Genomic DNA, 26,156 nt, shown 5'->3' with positions numbered 1-26,156 from the left:
TGGATATCTGCTCCACCGTGGACCTCCATGGGCACAGGGGGACAGCCTGCCTCGCCATGGTCTTCCCCACCACGGGCTGCAGGGGAATCTCTGCTCTGGTGCCTGGAGCACCTCCTCCCCCTCCTTCTTCACTGACCTTGGTGTCTGCAGGGTTGGTTCTCGCACATATTCTCACTCCTCTCTCTGGCTGCAGTTGCGCAGTTTTCTTTTTCCCCTTCCTAAATATGTTATCCCAGAGGTGTTACCACTGTCACTGATGGGCTCGGCCTTGGCCAGCAGCAGGTCCGTCTTGGAGCCAGCTGGCATTGGTTCTATCTGACATAGGGGAAGCTTCTTGCAGCTTCTCTCAGAAGCCACCCCTGTAGCCCGCCCGCCACCAAAACCTTGCCACACAAACCCAATACAAAATGCTGTGCCTAAGTATCTTTAGGCAGACTTTTTATCCCAGTTATCCAGCTACAAACAAACATTCACTGCCTTCCAAACTGCATAGCCATTCATAAAAGACAAGACTATGTTGTTGAGGTTTGTTTGGGGTTTTTTTTATGGGGGAGAGAAGGGGGAAGAAGCAGGAAGATATCGTTAATAAGTAGCAGTTTCTCATATTTATAAAAGAATCTACTAGCAATTTGTATTTTACAGTCACTTTTCCTTCTCTTATTTAGAAGTCTACTGTTCTACTGCTGTGTAAAAGCCACACAAACAACAAAAGCACATAGGTCATTTTTTCTGTTGTATGCTCAAAACTAAAGCAATTTTTCTACTACTTGTTATAGTATTCCTAAAAGTAGTTGTGCTAATATTCTTATATAAAATGTCCTTTAAGGAAAATTATGGATGCACATTAAAAAAACATTCATTTCAAAATTTAAGAATTATTTCAAGAGCTATCTTCAAAGAGAATGCACAGTATATTAGTCCTGAATGATTTGATGGCCAGTATTTCAAATTGAAGAAAAAAAGAAAACAGCAAGTTTTCTTCTTCTAAAATTAAGTTTAGTTCACCTCTATTGTGACCATATTTATCAATGTGCATTCTAGTTTACAGATACAGGTGTAATAACCACACCAAAACCGATTCTAAGCACAGGCACAGAGATCCCATTCCCCTGGAGGCAGCCTGTTGAGCCAGAGCTGTCAGAGCTCTGATCACCAACCTATCTGCATATCAAAAGACTACAGTCCTGTTTCTGCTTTCTTTACCTCCTTCTGTTTAGGCAAAAGGCAAGTAACACTATACCTGTGGTTGTTTCATACTACATAAATGCTGGGCGTGGGGTGTTAAAACTATGGATACAGCATACAACTCTTATGAGCAGCTCTGCAATAACAAACTTGTATATGCATGTGATGAAAGATTTTTTAAAAAAGGGAACTTGGAGAGGAAAACTACAACCGTTGTTACATTAAAGATTTAAAAAAAAAATAAATAAAAATCTCAAGTATTCACACTGTGGATCATATGTGCAGCAGATGCAGGAACAGCTCAGGTCTGGCAGGATTACCAGCAGGAACCTATCACTATGAGAGCGCAATGTACCTGAACTGGTTTTGGAGGTAAGCAGTATAGCTGCATTGCTACAGCTCTGAATCCTAAAGTATTAAGTACTGTATGATCTAAACTGACTCTGCAATGACAGTCTTTCTGTCTCCACACCGAGTTCCAAGAAACACATGTCCAAGTGCAGAGACTCCAGTTATGCTAGATTCAGCTGAGATCCAGATGAATACTATCTCGTATCTTATGTGGCTAGCTCCACAGGGAGTCACGGCCTCCTCAATACATTCCCCATGACTAAAATCCAGGTGGCTTATTAGCCAAGCTGTAGTGTCACACAAATGTGCCAACTCAGTCCTGGGCCAGTACTGCATTCAACTTCATAAGCCACTCCCATCAAAAAAAAAAAACACAGAAATGCCAAGTGGAAAAAACACCACCTTTATGACGTTAGAGTAATTTGTACCAAGTCCAAACTGATTCTTCTAGATGCAATGACAGGCTTATAATATACATATTCACATCAACAGCACATTAATTCACTTGCAATGCTGTAAGCAATCTTACTTCACATGTACAAGCTGAGCTGTGCTCAAGGTAGTAAAACTTCCTGGAATTCATAACACTGAAGTTCAGTACTGAGATCTCCTGGTGTCTCTGAATCAATATGGACTCCCAAGGACCAGCATCTACACATAGCCAATAAGCCTCACCAAGCTAACTGTTTCTGCAAATGTCAAATGCCTCTGTGCTGCCTGGTATCTCTATCACATGGATTATTCCAGCTCCTTCATGATAAGCATGAATAGTAGTAGCTTGTAGTAAACCATAAACACACATTGTCTACTTATACCCCACTATATACTAGAATTAAATCATTCTTAGAATAAGATCGTCAAGAAAGATGTTTGGCACATAACAGAATGATGGTGAAAAAAGTCTTTTTGAACAATAGTTGTGTCACAATTCCTAAACTTAGCTTCTCTAGTCTCTCTTTGGATATCAGTACTATCAGCCCCTGGACAGCATATATGCACCATCCAATTTCCCAAGCCAGGACCCAAAGTCCCTTACGTACTACACCATATGTATACATCCTCACACAGACCCTAATATTACTTTTCCTATATCAACACATATCTGCCCTGCTTTTTGATTAAGAAGTTCAGGTACATCTGAAGACATCACAAGGGGCCACTATGCAGGGTAGTAACTGCTGGTGCTGATGCAGGCAAAGCTGGGAGCAGTTGCCACCCATCTTGAAGAGACTCACATTCCAAGCTTACCATAGGTCAGCTAAGATAAATTAACTGATTTACAGAAAACTAAGACTTTTCAAGTAATAGTTAAAAACTTACACAGTGATTGTAAAAAGTGCATACTGGGATTACAACCTTCTATTTATTATGTACTACACATGTATCGTTATAAGGTAAGTAAAATAATTACCAGACACCTCAATATGTCCATTATACAAACAGTCAGGTTTACAAAAAATCAGTTTCTCTCACACACACCAAACCATGACCCTGGTAGAGCCAAGACTCAGTATGACTTGTCAGGCATGGAACTGTGCTTTCCAACTAGTAGCAGACCATTCAAAACCCAAGACACTGGCTACAACCTCACTATCAAAAACGTATAAGTCAACCAGAAAGGAGGCTTGTGGGGCTGAAAAAAATCAGCTTTCACTGACAAGCAGTATGTACCATCTTAGTGGGACCACACAAAAGAAAGGGAACACAGCAGACATCAGTGTATAACAGTTGAAAGTACAGGGGAAGACAATTGCTCTAACCTGCTGTTAAGCTAAGTTCTCTGGTGACCCACCTATTTGAGTTACATGCTCCTGAGTTAGTCTATTTCTTTCCGTTGTTAAAGCAAGACTAACTTCAGTGCAAGCAATTAACCCCAGTCTCTTATCAGAATGGATTTATTTGCCCAGTAACTGCAGCTTAAAAAAAAAAAAAACTCAAAAACACACAATGGAGACAGCATGACAAGGAGGTTTGCTTTTGCAAGTAAGTGTGTTAAAACTTCTGTGTCTGATAAACTGGTTACAATAAAGTTCCAGTTTTCATACTGAAGTCAGAGCTTCAATTTAGTTTCTGAATGTTAAGGGCTTCTCCAAGACACCGCAGAGAGAGCCACCATGTTTCTAACTGACTAACATACAACTAGTTGTTAAAACTTCAACTGTTATCAATGTGTTCTACCTCATATGCAATTAGTTTCACTTGAGAACCACTTAAACCTATGGTATATTACAAATAGGAAAGGTTTGGGGTTTTTTTTCCAAAACAAGATCAGTAATCAACTTGTTGAAGTGTAAACAGACCCCATTAGGCAGAAACAAAAACACAATATACCAGGCAGAGAATTCAGTTAAGTTCATCACTATTCCATCTTAACTTCAAACAGCGAAGAAAAGCAGTATAATGCCTATCAAAGATATTCTCTTTGGTAAACTCAAGAAATTATCAGAACGCAGTGAGACATTGTTTTATTTTAGAACTCAGTACAGTTCTCCTTCATTCCTTGTGTCAGGTGAAGCCAGGAATAACTATATCCTAAATTCTGATGAGAATTCCCTATCATGCACCAGAAAAATTCTCCTTCTAGCCACCACCTCTCTTTTCCTTCCTCTGTATTTTTAACTTTGCTGTCAACCTGTATGTATCAAACTCAGCAACATTAAAAAATTATACTCTTCATACTTTACATTGCTGATGGTCTTCCCAGGAAAAGAAAGAAACAGCCTTTCTTTAGAAAGAGCATCTGTTTTGATTTTCTGTTGACAAATATTTGGAGAGCACACAGAAATTAACCCATTCTTGGTCCCACCAACAGGTCTGCTTTGGAAGGGGTAACGAAGTCTAGGTTATTGGGACATTATGAAAACATTAGTGGCAAGTTGGGAAAAAGTAGAGGAACAAGATTCTTCAGCCCTGTACCAAAAATTCACACAATATTAAGTCATCCTATCATTTCTATAGTACTTTATACTAGAAAAGGAAATAGGTACAGTAAACAGCTCATGTAAACACTCTGCCAGTCACTGACAGTAACTGAAAATTTGGTCTCAGGCTCTTCATTTGTTTTTAGACATGAAAGTTAGAAACGGTTTACACACTTCCCTAAGATGCTGCACCACCTTCTCTTCCAATTTTTATATGAAAAATGTTTTCAGAGGCAAAGGAACAGCTTAGTCTTTCTAAATACTCTCACTTCACCTTTTGCTGGAAGACAAACTAAAAAGTGCCAAGTAGTGAGAAATGTTACTCTCTTTTTCTAAAAATGCCTGATATCATGCAGTGTGATCCAGAAACATACAAGTCCAACCAAAAAAAACCCCTCGTAATCAAGAAAAAAAAAAAAACAACAACAACAAAAAAAACCAAGAAAAGCATTGGGGTTTTTTGTTGTTGTTCAGAAGGATTATCTGAATCCCCAATATTAACCATAAAAAATTTAAAAGAGAAAGAAAATGTTTCCTCAGTTAGAAGTATCACATTCCAAGTAAGCATTAGATTATGAAATTAAGAACACTAGTTATTGGTTAAGTGTTCTAGACTGAAACTTTCAACTGGCAATCTAAAGTTGCTGTAAAAGAAAATTGGACAGAGATTTTATTTCATCCCCATACCTAACTATTAAGTGTTAAACTGACAAAATTACACAAAACCCACACCATAGATAAGAAGAAAATAATCTTTGAAAAGGTTGGGAAAGAAAAACGTAAAAAAACCCCAATCCACTAAAAAAAAAAAAAAAAATCAAACACAGAAATTGTCAGAATACTTAGAGACAGTTACATATTTCCACTTTAAAAAACGGTCTTTCTGAATAGCATCTAGATGGAATTATGATGGAAAGCTAAGCTATTTTCTACTATTACTGGGATAGTTGGGTAAATATTATCCACACAAGCATTATAACTAGCATTACTTAATAAACAAAGCACATACCACTCTGGCTGCTCTTTCCTGAGATTCACACTTCCTGCAAAACCAAGGTCCAGTGGGTACTTGCACAATTCCATAGCAAGCTGTTTTGAACAAGACAAAATATTTCAGCAAACATAAGCAGCACTACAGTACTACTAACATGAATGTTATAAAAAAAGCTTAGTATTAGTTGATCTTACATCATTTTAATAAGTCAAATTGACATCTATACATTGCACATGAAATCCTATCACGATGGTACTAGAAATTATGTACAACAAGCTTCCATTTTAAAAATTTATGCAAGATTTGTTAAATAAACTTGTTAAATAAAAAACAAACTGATTAGCTTGAAAAGTAATATAACCATTCAGAAGCAGCAATGTTTCATATGTGATCTGTTTTGCTATTTAATTACCAGCAAAACAGGTAAAACACTTCACAATAACAAACATCCATCATTTATAGTAAAGTCTCTTTCAAGAGAAAACTAAAAGCAACTAACAAATCTGAGTTTGTCATAAGACATTATTACACTTAGTTACTATCAAGTTCTCTTAGTCTTTGTAAGTAAAATAACTGGTCTTAAGTAGGAAATCCGTAATAAACTGAACAAAGATATAAAGTTTGCCTTTTTTTCCCCCTGAAAATTCATATGGAGCTGTAAATACAAACTAAAGGGAGGATCACGGCTAGGACTAGTTGCAACTGTAGCCCAACTGTAGCCAGGCTACAACAAAAATCCTTAGGAAAGAGATTTTCAGACATGCAGATTTCTCTGCAAGACTGTCATCTATATTTTTATGGTATATAAAAAAACCAGGAGTTTAATAAGAAATTCCACAGAAAAAGAGTTTAGTAATTTGGCGATACTATTCATGTTTGAAATGCACATATCAGGAAACTGTAAGAACTGCTGAGGGAATGAAAATACAAGAACACAAGTGCTGTGAGCATATTCTAGTGTCTGTATGGGTTTAACAACTAATAACAAACAATCAAAAAGCCATCATCTTTTTGCTTTCCTCAGAAAGATAATCCTGAATCTGACATCATATTCTTAATATCTCAATTCCCAACAATCATATGTTACTTAAATAAGAAAATCCGATTTAAGTGTGTAACTAGAAAAAAGAATATATATATGATAACTTAATAGTTAAGAGGAAAGCTGAGATTAAATTAATATCTTCTAGTATATATACAAAAATATGACTGGTTTGTGCTAGCCTGAAGAAGAAAAAAAACAACAGTAATGCAGTAGTAGTATAAAAAACATCTGGCTAATACTCCTTTCCTTCTACGCAGGAAAGCCAATGAAATCATTTCCTATTATATACACACGTGTAGTCATATTAAGATCAGTTGTCAGATTTTCAAATACATTATCCAAGTACTGACAGAACAAACTACCTTGATAAGCCCTTTCTACTGTACAACAAAGTTCTTTAACATGAGAAAAAACATCTTGGTTTTGTTGCATCTATATTAACCACAGATAAGGGGGACTTTGAATTCCTCTTTAGAAATTAAGAGGGAGACTTTAAATGTGCAGTCACACATTTAGATTAGCAAGAGACAGTGCAGAGTAAGAAACTAATTACAGAATGCAACTCAGAGACAGGGCTGGTAATTAGATCCAAAGGCAATATGAGTTGGGCAAAGACCAAAGTTGAAGTGAAGTACTTTTGTATCTGCAAGCGTAACAGAGTACACCTAGAGCCTAAAAGAGTCCACCACATGTTTGTGCTCTGATATGCTGTGATACTGTTTATTGAGTTCCAGGACCTCCTTTGGTTTATACTTCCACTACTATGCAAAGCTGCTTTAAACACATGAAGAGATTTTGTCTTCCACAACTTGCCAATGACTTAACACTTGGAAAGAAGTTTCCCCTGAACTAAAAATAATGATAATAACAAAAAATGCAGTTAATAATACGGGTAATACTGCTGTCTGAAGTCCAAATAAGGACTACCAGCTTTAACCACGAGGGCTACTACTTTTACTACAGAAAGACTACAAAAATAGTGGACATGATTCTTCTACCACGTTCATTCACATGACACATCAAATCCAAAACATAAAACATCAATGATACAATAAATCAAAACATACAGTTCTTCTTTTCTTAAGACCTCTACAACAGCATCTGGATGTAGAAGAAGCAGTACTTTGCACACGTGCTACCAGATTCAAATTCAGATTTGGACTTGACCTTAAATAAAAAAAGTTCAATATTCTTGTACCCAATTTACTGAAGTGTGTCTCTATACTAGGAATACTTCCTAAAACAGACTTTCATCATTCCTACTATTTCAGCTCCAACTGCTGCTATCATCAAATTCTTTCACTGAAAATATTAGCAAGGCTCTAGATGCAAAGGAAGATGCCCAAGATGATACAAAAGTAATAGCTGGTTCAGGCATGGCTTCTAAAAGTACTCATGTTTTAGTGTTCTTCATGATCCTAAGATTCCACAAAAGCAGAGTTAACTTACTGGTTAACATTACTCAGCTCTTAAGACAATAGAAAACTGATTGAAAACCAGACTAATTTCACAGGTCCTGTCAGCTCCCCTCTGCGTTCAATCCAACATTAACAAGAATAACTGAATTCTTTTGCAGATCTCCTTAAATTATTATTATTTCTCATTATTTCTCGTCAGTTTACAAAGGAGCATATACCTGAAACAAACAGTTACTATATCATCTTCAACACAATTTAAGACCCAGCATGAGACACATTAGTAGTATTTTCACATGTGCTAGACATTCAGACTAATGAACTGGATTTAAGACTTTCTGTCTCCTCCAATTTGTTCACCATCTAGAAGGAGTCAAAGAGCCAGCCACGGAGTTCATATGACTGCTTGGGAGTTGACACATCTTATCCCCTATTTCTGCTACCATAAAGCAAAAGTCATCATAACTTTCTTTCTTACAACGTAAGCAGCAGAATCCAGTCTCTTCCTCTGCTCTCACAAAAAGGGTCAACCCACTGACAGAAACAAAACAATCACACATAGAGGGAACATGCCAGCTCCTGAGCTGAGCTGGAAACCAACCAACCAGCCTCCACTAATCCAAACAAATCCAGCATCAGCCACTCCAACTAGCACCCTCCCCCTGCAGAACCACAACAGGAAGTCTCTTCATCTACCAGGAAACATCAGCCAAATGACATTCAAGGAAAGGCAGGCAGAGGAAGAAATCACATGACAGCTAAGTCTTTCCTACACACCACTCACTCTCTTCCAATCCTAAACCCTCCTCGTCTACTGGCTACCCCTCAAATAATTTTTCTAACTTGAGAAGGGCAGGGACAAAAGGGATTGAGTACAGGAAGAAAGAAATTCAGCAACAATTGCCAGAACAGAGATTAGTAAGAAGTTCCACAAAGAATGAAAGTAGTTTTAGGTAGTCTTTGGACTGCTGCAGCTGAGGTTGCCAACAGGGTGCAAAGGTGGACTGGGAAGCACAGACACAGAAAAGGCACAAGGGGAAGAAGAAGGGAAAAAAAAACCTGGAAAGAGGGCTTCTTCCTTTCTCGTAGCCATAATATAGGAGGTCTCACATGAAGGAAAAGACAGACAGACTGGAAGGATAGAGGATGACAGCAGTGGTCAGACCAGAAAGCACATGGCCATAGAAACAGGGAAATGGGCTTCATGGGTGACAAGAAGGAGCTGGGAGGGGGGAGGGAGAGAAGAAGGGGAGAAAAACGGCCGGGGGAGAGTAGGCCCAAGGGAGGAAGACAGGGAGCATCAAGAAGGAAGTAGCAAGGCTTGAGGCCAGAGCGGGTGAGCTGGCACTCGCCTGCCTGCCTACTCACCTTGATGCACTGCGACATTGCAGCCGTGCCCGTCGCAGTAGACAAGCGGGTTCTCGGCCCAGCCCCTCTCGTCGGAGCACACGCAGCAGCCGCCGATCATCTCCTTCATGCTATTGGAGAACTCGCCCTCCAGTGACACAGGCAGCAGCAACGGCTCGCTAGAGACCATCTAAGGGTTAAAAACACCGTCGTCAACAACACACACGCCACACACCTAACGCGCTCTTACCCCCTGCCCTGCCCCCCTCCCCCGGCGGTGTCTCCCCTCAGTCACTCAGCCGCCGCCGCCGCCACCCGCCGCCACGGCAATGATTTAGGGGCCCATGACCGCCGGCTGAGAGCCTCTTCTCGCCCCCGCCCGACCAACCGGCCAGGCTGTATCAGTCACGCAAGCAGGCAGGGGCAGCCCGGCGGCGGTACACTGAGGAGGACACCACACAGCAGGCAGACAGGCAAGAGAGCGGGGCCGGCGCGCAGGCGCACTGCGCGCCCCCCGCGGGAAAGGCCTCGGCCTGGGCCTCCTCGCGATGGTTCACGAGCCGCCCATGGAACGTGAGCCGCGGATGAGAGCGCGCGCCCCCCCCCCCCCCCCCCCCCCCCCCCCCCCCGCAACGGCTCCAACCGCCGCGCCGAGAGAGCGTGCGCGAGCGAGCGGCGCCCCGCCAGGACCGCCCGCCCGCCCCTCGCCTCGCCTCCGCGCGGGCCGGCAGAGCCGGCTCTCCCGGGCAGCTGATGGCCGGGCCCGGCCCGGCCCGGCCCGCGCGCCCGCCGCCCCGGCCTGCGAGCCGCGCCGTCCCCCGCTCGGGCACCCACCTCGGCGTGCTGCCACTCTCCGTCCCCCGGGCGAGCCATCTCGCCCCCCCCGGCCGGCCTGGCCCTAACGCGCTCCGTGTCGGGGCCGCCGGCCGGGCCGCGCCGCGGGGCAGCCCGTGCGAAACCGCCTCCCTTCCCAGCCCGGGCGAGCGTTAGACGGGCTTATTGCTGCCCCCCTCCCCTCGATGCGTGTGGGGGGGCGGGGGAGGTGGCAGACATGCGCCCCGCTCCCACCCGCGATGTCACTCTGCTCATGCCCCCTTCAGGAAGGCTGGAGGACTCGCCCCATTCCCGCCCTCCTCCCACCCCGCAGAAATCATTTTTACTATCTTGTTTATTTTCCCCCCGATGTGACTGCAGGACTAATCCATTCCCGCTCCCAACTTTTATTATCCCGTTTATATCCCCTCGGTGTACCTGCAGGACTAATGCATTCTCCCTATCGCGCCACTGCCCTGCCCTCAGCACAACTTTTACTATTTTGTTTATTTTCCCTTCAATGGGGCTGCAAAACTAATGCATTATTAATCCCGCTCTTTCTTCTCCCCCAAAACTCATCGTGTGGATGCAGCGCTGCCTGGCTATTGCTGCCACAGCAGCGAAAGTGATGCTGAATAGAAGATATGACAAATAGAGAAACCAGGGAGGCCACAGACACAGAAAAACTAACACGTTCTTCAACACAGCTGTTCTCGACTTTTACTCAGAGGTGGATATGCCTTTCTAGAAGTTGGGCCTTTGGGGGTTTTTTAGTAAAATAATTCTGGTTTTTTGTTTAATTAAAGGAGAGGGGAAAAAAGGGGGGGGGGGGGGAGAGCTGAGGTGGTCAGCAGAGAGGAAAATCTCAGGCTATTCAATTCTCCATTGTAAGCAGGTATGCCTGTAGCAGAAAGAACTAATAGTGGTGATTGTTAGGAGCACAGAGAAATTAAATGCAGCCTTGCAAAATTCTGCTCACTCGCTTGCCCTGGGGCCAGCATTTGTTTGTTTGTTTATTTATTTATTTATTTAATTTAGTGTTGGGCAAGGAAGATACAATTGATTTATCTTTATTATCATGCTAAAAGGCAGAGAAGCAGAATTTCTGTGTGGACTATATTTTTTCATGATGATGTTGCAAGGCCAGCTTAGTTGATACGGTATCTGTACAAATCACTATTGAATTATGTACATTCCTGGACACGTGGCTACCTAGACCTATATATATGCAGGTTATATTTTATACATTGTTAACTAATAAAACATCTGCACTTGTGTACAGGAATATGACGAACTGCTATGTGGAAGGGAGAGGTGGGATGTGCACAACTCTCTACCCCCTGGAGACATCTGAGTCTGCAGTTTGTATGCAGGATATCTTAGGTCAAGCTCTTTTCTCTCCTTGAAAGTTTTAAGTGAAATTATTTAGATAGAGGAAGAATGGAGGGCAGGCAAAAAAGGAATGATTAAGGTGGCTTCCTAGATGAAGGGCCCAGCCAAACAAGCGAGTAACGCAGCCATTTGAAACACATTCTAAACATTTCTCTGTAAATATATGTTCCAATATCCCTGACAGTTTAGAAATTTTTAAGGCACATGTAAAAAAATGGAGGCGGGGGGGGACTAGAATGTAGTATTCTTCAGTTTGTGTAAAATCATTCAGAGATTGCTCTCAAAAAAAACAACCCACCCCATGCCCAAATGTCCTATCTCAACACTGAAGAATACAAATTTGAACATAAAACTATTTACACTATAAAACATACTTACAACACTATTTTTATTACTTTAAAAGCTTGTAAAAAAATACCCTGAAAATTGCAGGTGCAAGCAATTACTTTGTAAGGAAATAAAGCAATTGATATATCCTGGTGTTTTAAAAAAACGCAAATGATTTGAAGCTTATAGATACAGTGTCCCAGCCCTTCTTCATTCCTGTCAAGAAAATGACATCTAATTTAAAAAGCATTCTCAATGATTCTGTTAACCCTGACCAAAAAAAAAAAAGAAGTCACAGTACAGCAGCAAATCTGTCCTTTATTTCCCTGACAGGTAAATTAAAATAAATATCCTTTTAAAATGAAAATATGTTAAATATATTTTAATTTGTTGGATTAATTTATACATTTAGTAAAACTAGTATTGTAACAAACAATTGTAAATTTTTCTCACAGCTTTTTTTTCTTTTTTTTTTTTTTTTAATTCATTTAGAAGGTCTTCCTGCAATGTCATCTTTGAAAAGCAACTAGTACAATTCCCGGGTGTGTCTCTTTTTTTTTTTTAATGTTAGCTATTTTAAGGCTCAATTTTTAGTTTTATAAAGAAGCATCACCAAAAAAAGAAAATTAATCACTTTGCAACAACATGATTAAAGCTGTACCATGGCAACAAGAGTATATTCGTGAAAAACCTACTGTATAGTTTTCAAATAAAAATATTTTAATCTCACACCATGTAACACACAAGCTCAGTACTGAACAGCCTGAAATTTTGCTTTGGTCAAAATTCAGTCATGCCTAATACATGCAATTATTTAATGAAACATTTGTTGTCTTTTTATGGATTTCTGTTTAATTCTTTCTATAGAAAGAATGTACATGGACTGAAAGAAACTCCATGACTACCACCTTATGGTATTGTGTAATATTTGATGGAAAAATTTAGATAACCTCTTGATAGTTCTGTAAAACAATCATTTAGAGAAGACCTTTGAAATGCAAAATAGGAAAAGAAATGCATTACCACTAAATAAATACTGCAAACACTAAGCCTGTAACAGCTATGGAATCAGAACATAAAATCTTGTAGCGTATATGTTCTTATGATTGTAGTATTTAATAAGGACTGACATGACACAGAAGGCCAATTTTCTTTTTAAAAAAAGAAGCCTGTCCTTCTTACAGTGATATATAAGGGATTAAAATAATTAGAGAAGAATATAATTCAGTGAGTAAGAATGAATAATTTCATTGTTAATCTAAATGCAAGGAGAAAATCCAATTCTCTTAAAAGAAACCTACAAAACCTAGGAAGTAAACAAGGAGATAGATTATAAGAAACATACAAGAAGATTACATGTTTTCATTTTTTTTTAGATTTTAGATACTTTTTCAAATAGAGTGAATGCATAAGTGACAGAAAATTACACTCTCCAAATGCAAATTGTTTTTCAAAGTTTAAGGAATTCCTCAAGAAAATGTTAACATACATTAGTGCATAGCACTTGAGCTTCATTAACAAAAATAAAGAGGTATTCACCTTAAATTTTTACTACAAAATAATCAGTTCCAACAATAATGCTAAGATTTTTGAATGCTTGCTTTAAATTTCACTTTTTTTTTTATAAAACATGCAAAATCATATCGTAAGTTTAGTGAATGAAACAAGGCACTGAACAACAAAAAGTCTTTCATTTACAAAACCGCATCACCAGTTGGATATAATCATCAGAAGAATGAATTCCAGGAATAACAGAAAAAGCACAGACTTTATATAAAATGCATACTATATTAGAAAACATGAATTGATATTGGGACTTGGACCTGTAGAGTGGGGAAACTCACTTCTTTCCAGAAAGCAAATTTCTCAGCAATTTCTACTCCATTTTCAGATTGTGTCTTTGTTGAGAAAGCTTTGATCTTTACCTATGTGCAAAAGGATACATGCTGCAGCTAAACAAATGCAACTGAAAACAGGAAAATTGCAATAACTTAGTGATACTCAATAGGTAGAATAATACATCTCCAGATTATCCATTTAAAATACATTGATGCTTGTCTGCCTTTTGTTTATGTGGGTTTAAATCATTAACAGTCTTCACTGAAATACATTCTAATAGTACGTATTTGCTTCATTTCTGGGAAGGGAGCAGCAAAATGGTCACTCTACACAAAATAAAATGCGACTCTTGTGTGTTGACCTTTGCACGTAGCGTGTTTTAAATGGCAGTCTGCCTTAGATCCAACAAATTATTTCTATCCATGTTCAATTATGAAGGATATAGCATGTCTACAGAACCCATATTAAAAATGCTAATGTATCTTTACCTGCTAACCCTTATATTATACTGAGAAAGAGTAAAGTTTTCTTCTCCCTCCTATTCTTTAATATACTGCTCAAATCTGTATTTTAACACCTATCCAAATGCAATGTACTGGATAATTTAAAAGTTTCCATGTTTAACATGTGGTCACTTCTTGATCAGGAGTTTGCATGCTATATATTTACATGTTATGCAAGTACAGGTAGCAGCATCAAAGGTCGTGTCAGCACATCTCCTGGACACCATGCCTCTTCATATGTTGTGCTATTTTCTTTTGTGCAAAGGTAATTACAAATTTTGTAATTCTTTAGACTGCAAAGAAAGGGGGAAGTAATTCTACCAACTATTGTATTCATTTTCTTGCTTTTAATTGTATTGTCACCTTTGGAGACTTTGGTTAATTCCACTTAACTAGCAGCAATGGATAAAATTGGTGGTATTCAAGTACTGCTTCTGTTACTAATGTTGGCATTTAAATGTTAATTTCAGATTGAGGTTTACAGTAAACATGAAACAAGGGATTTTCTTTGAATGAACAATCTCAAACCAAAATTCTAAATAAAGGATTCCTAGCATAGGATGTTTTTAAGCGCAGTGATTATTTCCTTTTAAAGATTTAACATTCCCTAAGTGATAGAAGTTAAAAATTTAAATGTGACAATTAATAATTCCTACATTAAAGAGGCATTTAAATGTTAACCACCTTTTTATATGAGTCAAGTCAAAGTAATGATAATTACAGTATGCTACAAAAGAACCTGAAATAAACTTCTAGCAAACCATATTGAATATTAATGCTCTATTAAGCCCTGAAAAGCTGGGTTAGTAAACTCTGGAATTCAGATTATATGCGACTTAAACATAACGCAGGGCTTTTCTTCAAAGAATACTTCATTTCAAAGTTTGGATTTTTATGAGGTATGTATTAATTCATTGGATTTTTATTAAATACATTTACATAGCATCACTCCAAAACTAAGCCTCAGATTACTTTTCTTCTAGAGGCATATCTCTATGTAGGATTTGCTAAATTAACATTCCATATAAATTAATAGTCTTTTTTCATGTTTGTTGTGTTACGATCAGCAGTGTGACACTGCGTTGTGTCCCAGGTCACATTTATTTGATTTCGATTTAGGAATAGTATCTGTACTACATATTAAATACAAGAAATGACATGCTGAATTTCCTATCAAATATCCTAAATACAGACCTATTTTAGATGGATTTGTATAAACAAAACACATATATCTAATATAGGCGTGGGAAAGTAAAAGCTGGTTTGTTATATGCTAAAGCAAATTGGAGTAAATCAACCGCATCCGTGGGCTGTATAAGCAATACTACTCTGCTTTTCCCAGTACCATTTGGACAAAACAATGTTACTTTTTTATTTAAAGTGTTTTCTTCTCAACAAGGGGCCACCACTTCCCAATCTCAAAAACACGCCCCAGAATATGTTAATTAATTGTATTGTGTCTCTGAAAGAAAGAGGTTGCCAAATGCAATAAAAAAAAAAAAAAAAGTCTTTCGACCAGTGAGCTCCGTTCCCACTGCTAGTTACCATCTAATTTCAATTCCACATATATATACATAGATACATTTCCTCTAGGTACGACTTTGACCATTAAAAACTGTCTAAGAGCGAAAGTCTAACTTGACCACATAGGGTGTATCTGGGAAGCTTAACATTCCTGGCGAATTAAGCGCGCAAGCCTCGGATCACTTTTTGTCAATCTTACTATGGTACTTCAGAGTCGGGAATGTGGGTAATTTTTATATCGTGGTACTTCCCAATTAAAAATAACAACAATGCTCCTTTGTGAAAAAAACTTAATATATGAAATATGTCAACACATTCCACACAAATAGAAGAGCAATGAAGAATGGCAACAAACGGTCTCTCCCTGACTTTTTTTTTTTAATCTTCCCTTTCAATAAGATAGCTTTCAAATAGCGATATATTGTTTTAGTAAATACAAGAGCATTAAATGTCCTTCTGAATGACACTTTCTAAATTTGTAGTTACCTTTTGAAAATTGCCAAGCAGCAATCAAGAGTAAATGCATCTCCGGAATATTCAAGTAGGAGAAGTAAAATGAAACAAAACAAAAAAACATCTTTCTTTCCTTGATCTTAAAGTTCATGCCTTTAGATATTACCAGGGTGGTGTTTTCCTATTAAATATTACTTGCATCTTCAGCTTTCGAATCACATGGATGCTTTTTACCATCTAAACTGAATTGAGCTTTTATTTGGAGGAGTCCCACAAAAGCCTGCAAGTTTACAAAGAGTGAAAGAGAAGTCCCAAACTGTTATTATCTTAAACAATGACTGCAAGCATGCAACTTCCCAAGTGTGCATGGGGGGAGGAAAGTCACTTCAGAATTATTTTCAGCTAGGTAATATCTATAAACATCATCCTTTAACTTCTTTTACTTGCTGCTTACGATCTATGCAAAACGTTAATTTCTTGGCGATAGATTTAATTAAAAAAAAAAAACGTAAAAATCTAGACATCACTTCTAATCTTTTAAAATAAATTCTCGCACACTCGGAGATAACTTGCTAAAAATAATCACAGTTCTCCTAGAAAGGATTTTCTTAAAATAACTAGTTCTCCAGAAATTCTTTCCTCATCACAAATATAAGCCCCTACCCGTTTTAATTTAATCTTCCAGAAACAACATGCAAAGACATATTTTTTCCCTTAGAAGATCAATGGCACTTGTTGGAAATTTTCTTGAATACCAAGTTAGTCAATTCTTCCTCTATGTAAATACACGACAAAGTTCAGGTCTGAAATGGCATACCAAAACAATTTCTAATTTTTTTCAGGGAAAAAAAGGAGGCAACAAACACCTTTCCTATAAAACAAATCTTTAAAAATCTCAAACCAACATAAAACAATCACTTGAGGGGAAAAAAAAATCCAGACATCATGGTGCTTACATGAAAAACAGGGTAAGATTAATCTTCATTTTTATAAACAGACCATTAAGGCGAGTTCCTTCCAAAAGTCTCTTTGCCTACATTTATTATTCCAAATCCAGTGGTTCGGAGCAGTTTCTCCCGATTTCTTTAAGAAGTCCTGTTCTAAAATCCACCCACAAACAGATGTTACTTTATGCACAAATCCACTGCGGCAGTGGGGTTTGGGGTTTTTTGTTGTTGTTGTTGGTTGGGGTTTTTTTTTTTACCTTTCCCGTAACACGTGAGCTACAGCCTCACAGGAGCTCCCTCAGTGGATGGCACTTCTAAAGACTCCTCTCTACTTAATTTACCCGTTTTCTCGCCGGACCCCCCCCGAGCTGCTGCGTGCGAGCACACCCGCTTGCGGGGGGCCCGGCGGCGCCGGCGGCGGGGTGAGCAGAGCCGCTCGGCGGGAGCTCTTCTCTCCTTCCCTCGCTCCGGCCGGGCAAGCCCCGCCGGCGGAAAGCGGCGCGAAAAGAGGCGGCCGGGGAACAATGGGGAGCGCCCGGAGGAGAGGCAGCCCCGGCTGCGCTTCCTCCGGCCCCGCCGCCGCCACCCGGCCCCGCTCCCGCCGCTTCCTGCGGCCTCGCACGCCGCTCTGCCAGGGAGCGCGGGCCGCCGCCGGCGGGCTCCCGCCCCGCTCTCTTGCCTGGCCGACGCGGCCCCTCCATGTTACCTACAGCAGCCGGCCCGGAGCCCGCCCCGCTGACGGGAGACCCCCGCTCACCCTTGAAATCCCCCAGGCAAGCCTGCCAGTTCAGCGCCGCGCTGCCGAGGGCGCCCACGGATTTACTCGCTCCGCCGCTCACCCCCCAAACTCTCCCGCCCCCGGCGCGAAGCGGTGCCGGAGGGGCGAGCGGGGCTGCCCGGCTGGCCCGCCGCCAGCCCCGCTCCCGAGCCTATCCCGGGGTCGGCGGTGCGGGCAGGCCGGCCTATGGGAGCCCTCAGCCCTCCGCTGGCTGCCCCCGACCTCCTGCCACCGGCCCCCGCGCCCGCCCGTCCCCTCGCATGCCATGAGCACTACCAGCAGGAGAGGAGGCAGCACTACAGACGCGCCCCGACCCGGCCGCTGCAGTGCTTGCTTCTTCCCTTCAGGGGACGGTGCTGCGCACAAAAGGCGGCTCAGCATTGTTCTCCTCCCTGACCCCCAAATCCCCTTTTCCCCGCCGCAGAAGCCGCCGGGAGAGGGGACGGGAAGGACCGGCAGGGAGGACGAAGGCGGGGAGAAGCCAACCGCCCGCGGCGCCGGCCGCTTCGCAGGCTGCCTCGCCATCTTTGCCTTTCCCTAAACTCGCCCTCGAAGCCTACCTGCCCACGGCAGCCCTCCCGAGCCGGCCCAGAGCTCCGCCGGCGCCGGCGAGCCCTCCTGCCCCCCCCCCAATCTGCCTGAGCTCCTTCGACCTGCTGCCAGCCTTGCCGAGCGCGCCCGCGGCCCTCGGCCCCGCCGAGCCCCGCGCCCCTGCCACCTTCCCGCACTCCCCTGTCCCCCGCCCGCAGTTAGTGGGGTCTTTCATGCGTCACTTCGCCCAAAAATCCCGCTGAGGCTGCCAAGGCACCTCTCCGTGTTTCAGTCACCACAGCCTCCTCCTCGAGTTTCCACGTGGGATCATCCGCTTCACACACCCATGGGGGAAGGAAATAAAAAAAAAACCAAACAAACCACAAAAAAAACAAGCAGTACCAACGCAAGGTATTATTTGAGGGTTTTGTCCTCAAATTTATGCAAAGCATACTGCTTTTTAATCTTGGTGGGCTCAGTCCAGAGACCGAGCGATATTTCAGCTGCAGCGCTGCCCACTTCGCCACCCGCGATCCCGAGTCCAGCAGGACGGCACATTTCTGGCCCCCACATTAAAAACACCAGATAGCGGAAAACAAGACACCGGGATCCAGCGGAAAACTCGAAGCGTGTGAGTGAGAAAGTGGGAGCTACAACACGACACCAAGGAAAAAACACGGCTTGATTTAAATAATTGCATAATATTAGGATTTAACTTATAAATGTTTACATTTGTGTGATTTGATTAATGTCACGTTTGATTTCCTTAAAGCCACTGACAAGGTACTTTAAAACAGGAGATTAACATCTACCGGTAATATTCAACAGGCAAATCCTCTTCCCGCCGCCCCGTCCTCCCCCCACGCCATGGCAGGTGGGCACCTCACACTCCCCAGCCGGTAAGGACTCGCCCGCCCGCCCCCCTCAGCCGCGGGGGCCCTCCCCGCTCCCACGCGTGTCCTGCGGGTCTCGGTCCTCCCACACACACCGCCCCCCACCCCCGCACGTGACGGTCACGGAGGGGATTCCCCCGCAAGCGCCCTCCCCCTGGCACCCCGCCATCCTCTCCGGGGTTCAGCCAGCCTTTCAGTGCGCCTCGCCGGCTCTCCCCGCCGCCTCACGCCCCGCGGCCCGTTCAAACGCCGCCAGGCCCCGCCCCCACCCGGCCGTTACCACCACCACCACCGCAGCCGCTACAGGGACACCCCAACTCCCGCCCCCGCCCCGGCGTTGGGCGCTCCCTGAGGCGCCGCCGCTCCCGGGTTTTCCCGGGCTGGCGGGAAGGGGGGCGGGGGGAGGGGAGGGCGGCAACGGGGAGGCTCGAGTGCGGCACGAGCGCGGCCGGCGCGGGGAATTGTGGGTAGGAAAGCGGTCGGGCGGCAAAGGAAGCGGCGGGCGGGGGGGAGGGGTGAAAGGTCAGCGGCCGAGAGCCCCCGCGCCCGCGCCAATGGCGGGCGGCGCCTGGGCCGGCGGGCGGGCCCCGCCGCTGCCGCCGCCACCGCCACACGGTCCGGCCCGGCAGCGCCCTGGGCTTCCCTCACGGCAAGTTGGGACTGCCGCCCTCCCCGGCTGTAAGCACCGAGCGTGCGTGTCCCGGGTGGGCGGCCCGGCGCTCCGCGGAGGGACGGGTGGAGGCCCGGACCTACCCGCCGCCCTTTGTAACGGTTCGCGGCGAGGCCGCGCGCCCGCCGGCCCCGAGCTCTCCGCGGAGCCGAGCACCGGCGATGTTCGTTTGCACACAACCCCCCGCACCCCCTCTTTGATGCAATTTATTCGATCTGCGAATAATTGCAGATTTTTCTCTTCCCCCCGCCCGCTAACCTCCGCTTCCTCTCACGTCGCCTCCTCGCCGGTTACCAGGGAGATCCGTCCCTCCCCGGCAGCGCCGGTCCAGGCGCCCGCCGTGCCTGCGGGGAGACCCCGCACGCAAAGGTCCCGGCTCGGGGCCGCCGGGGGTGCCCGGGACGGCCCCGACCCCACTCCCGCTCCCACCGGCCGCGGCTCGCCGTCGCGGGGACTCTGCGGTGAGTTCGGAGCCGTGAAATCGGCGACTGGAGCTCGCAGCGGGCACCGCTGCGGCGACGGTTGTCTCCGGCGGCAAACGGGGGGTCATTTAAATCGCTCCGCAACTTTCGCCCTGTCCCTGGCACCCCCCGCCGCCACCGCCCAGCCTCGGAAGGTAAAGTTTAAGCGAGTCCCCCCTGCCAGCCCTTTGCAAGGAGTCTCGAACGGAGGAGGAAAACGTGAAATGTTCACACGGAGAAGTGGTTCCCTTTGTTCTTTCATTGTTTCTACCCGAACTGGCGGATACAAGGACAAACACTTACCTTCTCTCCTTTTTGCTCCAAAACACACACGTTCCCATCAGCTTTAAAATGCACGGTCCACCTTGGAAGCGGCTACAAATGTCAGGAGAGTTTGTATTCCATTCTTTTTCGCTCTCTGCTCTTTTTAGCGTAAGATTAAGTTGCCGAGCACGTTGTTGCAAGCTGTAGCCCCCCGCCTTAGTGAATGGTCACGTTTAGGACCCTCCAAGTCCATCCTAATTCTGCCAGTAGAATTGAGGGTATTGGAGGTCTAAACTTTCAAAAGGAAAAGGGCCTGCGTCTATCTAGCAGACCTGAAAATGCACTCCCTTCCTCACTCACTTCCACAAAATGGATATAAACGTTTCACCCCAGACAACTGCATGAAGTATACATTTTAAAGCTTGAATGTAGAAAAGCTGTCCCCCCAGCTGAGGTAAGCTAAAAGCAAACTGGCGTGAAGAAAATCTACCTCAGTTGATTCCGCAGCGGGAATCCTCTCTGTCTGGAGTTCAAAACAAACAAATAAATAAAAGCATCATGTAGAAATATTAAGCATAAAGTTTAAAGGGAAACAACCTCAGAGAGGAACGTGCTACCCAGGGTGGAATGGAGGATCGCAGCTTTTCAAAGTGTCCCTTTTCCGCAAAAATTACTGCTTTTCATTTTTCCCCCCCGTGCGACCAAGGCAGGGGAGAGGAACCCGTTTTCTGCTTTCTTTGTAGTCCAGTTGGTGTTTCGCACCCAGCCACACAGGCAATATCCCCCCACCCCAAACCTTGCTTTAATCTGATTATGATGAGATTTGCTGATACAATGAATATTTGAAATGATCCTTGTGTCTTAGTGAGCAGGATGCATTTTCAGGCTCCCGTTTCCAAGGCTCCCCGCCGCAGAGGGAAGAGGAGCGGTGGGGAGACCCCGAGGGAGGGGGGGCTGTAGAGGTGGCAGCCCCCTCCTCCAGCGCCCAACTCCCCCGGCTGGTGGTTGGAGCGGGATCCTTAAGTGCCTTTTCCCCCACGCATCATCACGCCTTTCCCAATTGAAAAATAAACAAATAAAAAAAAGAGAGGATGCAGGCGACCCAAGTAATTGTGGGACCGGGAGTGTGTGTTGTCTCACTCCCCTCTCCTCCTCCCCCTCCCCCCCATGTGGCCTTAATAGCAAACTGGAAGGCCGGTTTATTTCATAGGGCCATATTACAACCAACAAGGTAAATAGGGAGTCGTGGGGGGAGAAGGAGGGTGGGAAGGAGGGAGGGGAGGGAGAGGGAGGGGGCTTTTCTTTGATAGCTTTTAATTGGAATTGAAACATTCTGGGGCTGTAAACATTCTTTATTTATTCAGCACACATAAGCGGGCATTGTTTTATCACCATCGTAATTACGGTGTCCTTTAAACTGGCTGATAGCAAAGGAGATAAGGGAATGCGCCTGTAGCTGCAGATCAAATCGCTGGCTCTCTCCTCTCCCCGGGTCACCAGGATCCACACGGTCCTTGGAGATGAGGAGCGCCGGAAGATTGTGGCCTGGCCATCCCTTACGTCATGAAAGTGATTTGTACCACATTGCTAATTTGGTGCAATTCATAACCTCCTGATCTCCTACGTTTGCAACTGCTTTTCAGTTTGCAGGGTATGTTTTTTAAGATGTAGTTCCCCAGTGCAGAAATTAAGGGTGATCACCTATGTGCAGGAGAGGATCTTATTTCCCAATGTTTGTTGCTTTACCTTTGTCTAATTAAAAATGCAAACTTTTAGGATCCTTTCAGAACAAAGCCTCACCAAATCCCCTTTACGTCCAAGGATTTGCAAATTTATAAAGGCTGCATTGAATTCAGCATGGGTCAAGGGGCAAAAAAAGGGTAGAAGGTCACTGCATTTTGATTATGGGTCAGTAAACAACATGGCATGTAGTATGTGTCCAGAAACTCCTGCTAAAAAGTATTTTAAAACTACCAGGAGCACCAAACTCAAGAAATAGTCTTAGCCCGTGGTGATTATAAATTGCACAAAATTCTAGTCTGCAAGTGACACCTCAGCCCCCACAGAAGAAAACACAACTTAAAAAGCACTTAGCAGAACTTTGCATTGCTGCTTTGTTTACAAAAAAAAAAAAAACCCACACACAAAAAAAGAAGAAAAAAAGTAAAAATTAAAAAAAAAAAAGAAGAAGAAAAAAACAGCGACCCTGAAACTCCTAGGCATAAGAGTGTTAGCTGGGTTATGATTTTTTTTTTTCCAGACTGATTGTTGGCGTTTCTTTGTCCTACACATTTAGGAGATTTAGTTATACATTCTGATTTGTTGTCATACTAGAATTTATGGCAAATTTTAGGTACTACAGTTACTTTTGGCTGACTTTAAGATAGCAGAAGGATCCTATTATACTGTTCTTTGACCCTGTTATATTTACGTTACTGGACTCTTTGTGCTAGCCTTTAGCTGCTTTCTGTCTGTGTCCTCCTTGAGAAAAATATCCCCAGCAATATCTAAAAGCAGAGTATAGGGTTAGAAAACCAGTTCTCATTTGAAATATATATTTCTGCCCAGCGTCACAAAAGCAAAAGGTTTATTTAATGCTTGTCAATACCTGAAGGCATGGTCCAGCACTTAACAAATAATAATAAATAATAATAATGCTCTAATAATGTGGCAATCCTAGTGTGAAAATGCACATGACCTCTTAGGTTTTCCCGAAGATTTTCAAAAGAATTCTCCCCATTAGTGCAACTGCTGGTGGACATCGCTGTTGCATTTCCCAACGAAACGTTTAAAAGGCTGTAAATGGTGTGTGCATTACTTCATTGCAGAAGGAAGAGGTCAGGCTGAATTGCACTGATATTTAAACATAATCATACTATGAAAATAAATCAAAACATCACGTAAAAGGAGTATTTTAAATGTTACACACATTTTCTTTCTGGAATGACGTGGTTAAGCACTTCCCCGCGAGCACATATATTTTAACACAAGTTTACAAAAATGAAAGTATATGATTTCTAATAAATGGGAATAGGTCTACAGCGAGGTATTATGAATATTATTTTGCTCTTTCTTTCCTAATGAGGTTTATCCTTCGGCCAGACAGCTTCAAGACTGAAATACTACTGACTATAGAGTGTAGATTGCAGATTGCACGCTACTCAACGTGAAAAGGAGCACGTTTGATTGATAGTCTCTGTGTGTGCGTGCGCCTATACACACAAGTCTCTGTATATGTATTTGGTAAAAACGGGCATCTCTGGGCGTCCTTATCTTAAGAAATGCGAGACAAACACCCATCCCTTTAATCATGTTCATCTTTGATCACCAGCGAGGGTGACACAGTCCACAAAATTAACAAAGAAACTCCCTTGCTTTTGAGAGGGAGCGACATATACATCTGGGTCTGCACACACATGCACGACGTACACACGGACACACGAACACGCAGGCATACACCCCGGCTCCCAGTAAGTAAATTATTGCATAACTTTTCATGTAATTGGTACCAGACACCTTTAATTTTTCATTTTCATTCTTTTGGCCAGCTTTCACATTAACAATCTAAGCCATAAATGTTGGTGGCTATTGATCGCAATCCCCTGTGTGCGTGCAAATCCATTTTCAAGTCCCCTGCCTTTAATGTGTGTGTGCGTGTGCAAGGGGCCTCCGCCGGCTCTTTATCAGGATCTTCCCCCCAGCCTGCTTGAAGACGACCCCGGATACACAACGTGTGCTGATGGCCAAGGGAAAGCACACACACGCACACACACACACACACACACACAAAAAAAAGAAAGAAAAAAAAAAGAAAACCAACACAAACAAACGATGGAGAAGTAGAGAAACAGAGGTCTCCGTGCGAGATGCGGAGAAAGATATGCAACCGAAAGTGTGTGTAAGTATACGGTGGGGATGTGTAGCTTGGGCGCCTGACATATCCCAAGACTTCTGGTGGGTTTCTCCCCGTCGACATTTGGCTCTGCCTCGACCCCGGTGCTCATGGCCGCACCTTTCGGGAGATGGAGGTTTGCCGAAGAGCCGCTACCAGTTTTAAACGTTTGGTAGCGCCGGAATTGAAGGAACAAAAATAATGCATTTTTAAAACAGTTGCCGAATCCCACTGCCCGGCTGTCACCGGCAGTACGTGGGTGCGGGTGCCCGTGGCTCCCGGCGTGCGAACGCACGCGTGGATTTACACGGGAATCCACCCCAGCCGAACTACCTGGCAAATAAAGGACTTTTCAGCCCACCGGGGCTTTTGGTAACGTCTTCTGAGCAGCTTTCTCGGAGTTTACTGTTCCTTTGCTGTTGACTCCATAGCCTTAACCTTAAAGCAGGGGGAGGAGAGCAGCGGGGAGGGGGTGGGGGTGTTGGCAGCATATAAGTACATCAGGAGGAATTTTTAAACGACCTTATTGTCTCTAGCTCTAGAAAGACTACGATGATTTCTTTTTAGCGCCAGCAGCTGTTTTCTCTCGAAACTTTGCTTTCAGCCTCAGCATATACCAGGGTGCCTCTCACCCGAGCTAGAAAGAGAAAGGCAAGGCTGGGGGATCCAGATGCAAGGCGAGGGAAGGCGAACTCCGCGGATGGTCTTAGCTGTGCCGAGGCATTGTTCACTGCTGCCTCTCGGTTACGTTTAAAGGCTGAAATATCACGAGATCCACTCAATGATCCTTTTCTAATTCGAGGGACAAAATGTAATTTGCTCTAGCTCTGCTTTCTCGGATGGGAATGCTATCCCCAGGTTTCAAAGGGAAGACCTAGGCATCGCGGTTCGCGCACACATGGATTAAGTTGAACAGCGGCGATTACATCTGCGCTGAGAGCAACAGTAGTCCAGGGCTGACTTTTCAAATCTCAGCCCTCCGAGTTAGAGGCTCCCTTGAATAGACTTCCTCCATTCCCGGATGCACTTCTCCAAATTCCCACTTCTCTCTAGAATTCCTGCGAAATTGGGGGCTCGCCTGCATTTCGCCTTGGCATGCAAAGCTGCGTTTTTGCAGAGTGATCATGCGCTTTATTTTAGCTGTACCTGACGGGGTAACACGAACTCCACGCACCATATTGCCAATACGCGGAGTGGATATTGACGTTTGGGACTGAAGATTTTTTTTTTTTCCCCTCGGTCGATTTTTTGCCAAGTCCCAGAAATATGAGATGTCTCATTAATCTCGCGGATATGTCTAATTCTGGATGTGCAGTGATACATAAAAGTGCTCGTGTTTGTATCCAGCGGAACACTGGATGCACGGCAGAGATTGGAGATTTTTTTTTTTTTGCAGCGCCTAACGTGCAAACCGCAAGCATCACTTTAACGTGACAAGGGAGAGGCATGCAGCTATCGCAACATTTGCGAAATCCTCGTTCCTGACATTCGCATAATTTAACGTTCCTAAGAAGAGGTTAAACCTTCATGCTGCTTCTTCAAATTGATTTTAAGGGGCTGCTATAAATGGAACATCAAAAAGCTGCGGCAGGGCTACTCCGAGCGGAATAT

General features: G+C 43.7%; 1 protein-coding gene across 7 annotated transcripts in view; it reads right to left on the bottom strand.

Annotated features, from left to right (window-relative positions):
• Positions 1-10,216, bottom strand: part of MLLT10 (MLLT10 histone lysine methyltransferase DOT1L cofactor) — a 134,590-nt gene extending 124,374 nt beyond the window's left edge. For 3 of the 7 annotated variants that reach the window (XM_052804048.1, XM_052804041.1, XM_052804068.1), the window contains exons 1-3: positions 10,093-10,215; positions 9,280-9,448; positions 5,467-5,546 (exon numbers count right to left, since the gene is read on the bottom strand). In XM_052804048.1, coding sequence (XP_052660008.1) covers positions 5,467-5,546; positions 9,280-9,448; positions 10,093-10,131 — 288 coding nt within the window. In that variant the 5' untranslated portion in view covers positions 10,132-10,215. Of the gene's footprint in view, positions 1-5,466; positions 5,547-9,279; positions 9,449-10,092 lie in introns of those variants that run through there. The other 4 variants (XM_052804058.1, XM_052804026.1, XM_052804034.1 and 1 more) reach the window with 4 other exon arrangements.
• Between the last annotated feature and the right edge of the window lie 15,940 nt (positions 10,217-26,156).

The sequence above is a fragment of the Harpia harpyja genome, chromosome 1, assembly GCF_026419915.1.
Source record: "Harpia harpyja isolate bHarHar1 chromosome 1, bHarHar1 primary haplotype, whole genome shotgun sequence".
NCBI lineage: Eukaryota > Metazoa > Chordata > Aves > Accipitriformes > Accipitridae > Harpia > Harpia harpyja.
The sequence above is the reverse complement of the archived record's forward strand: the minus strand, read 5'-3'. Positions and strand labels throughout refer to the sequence as shown.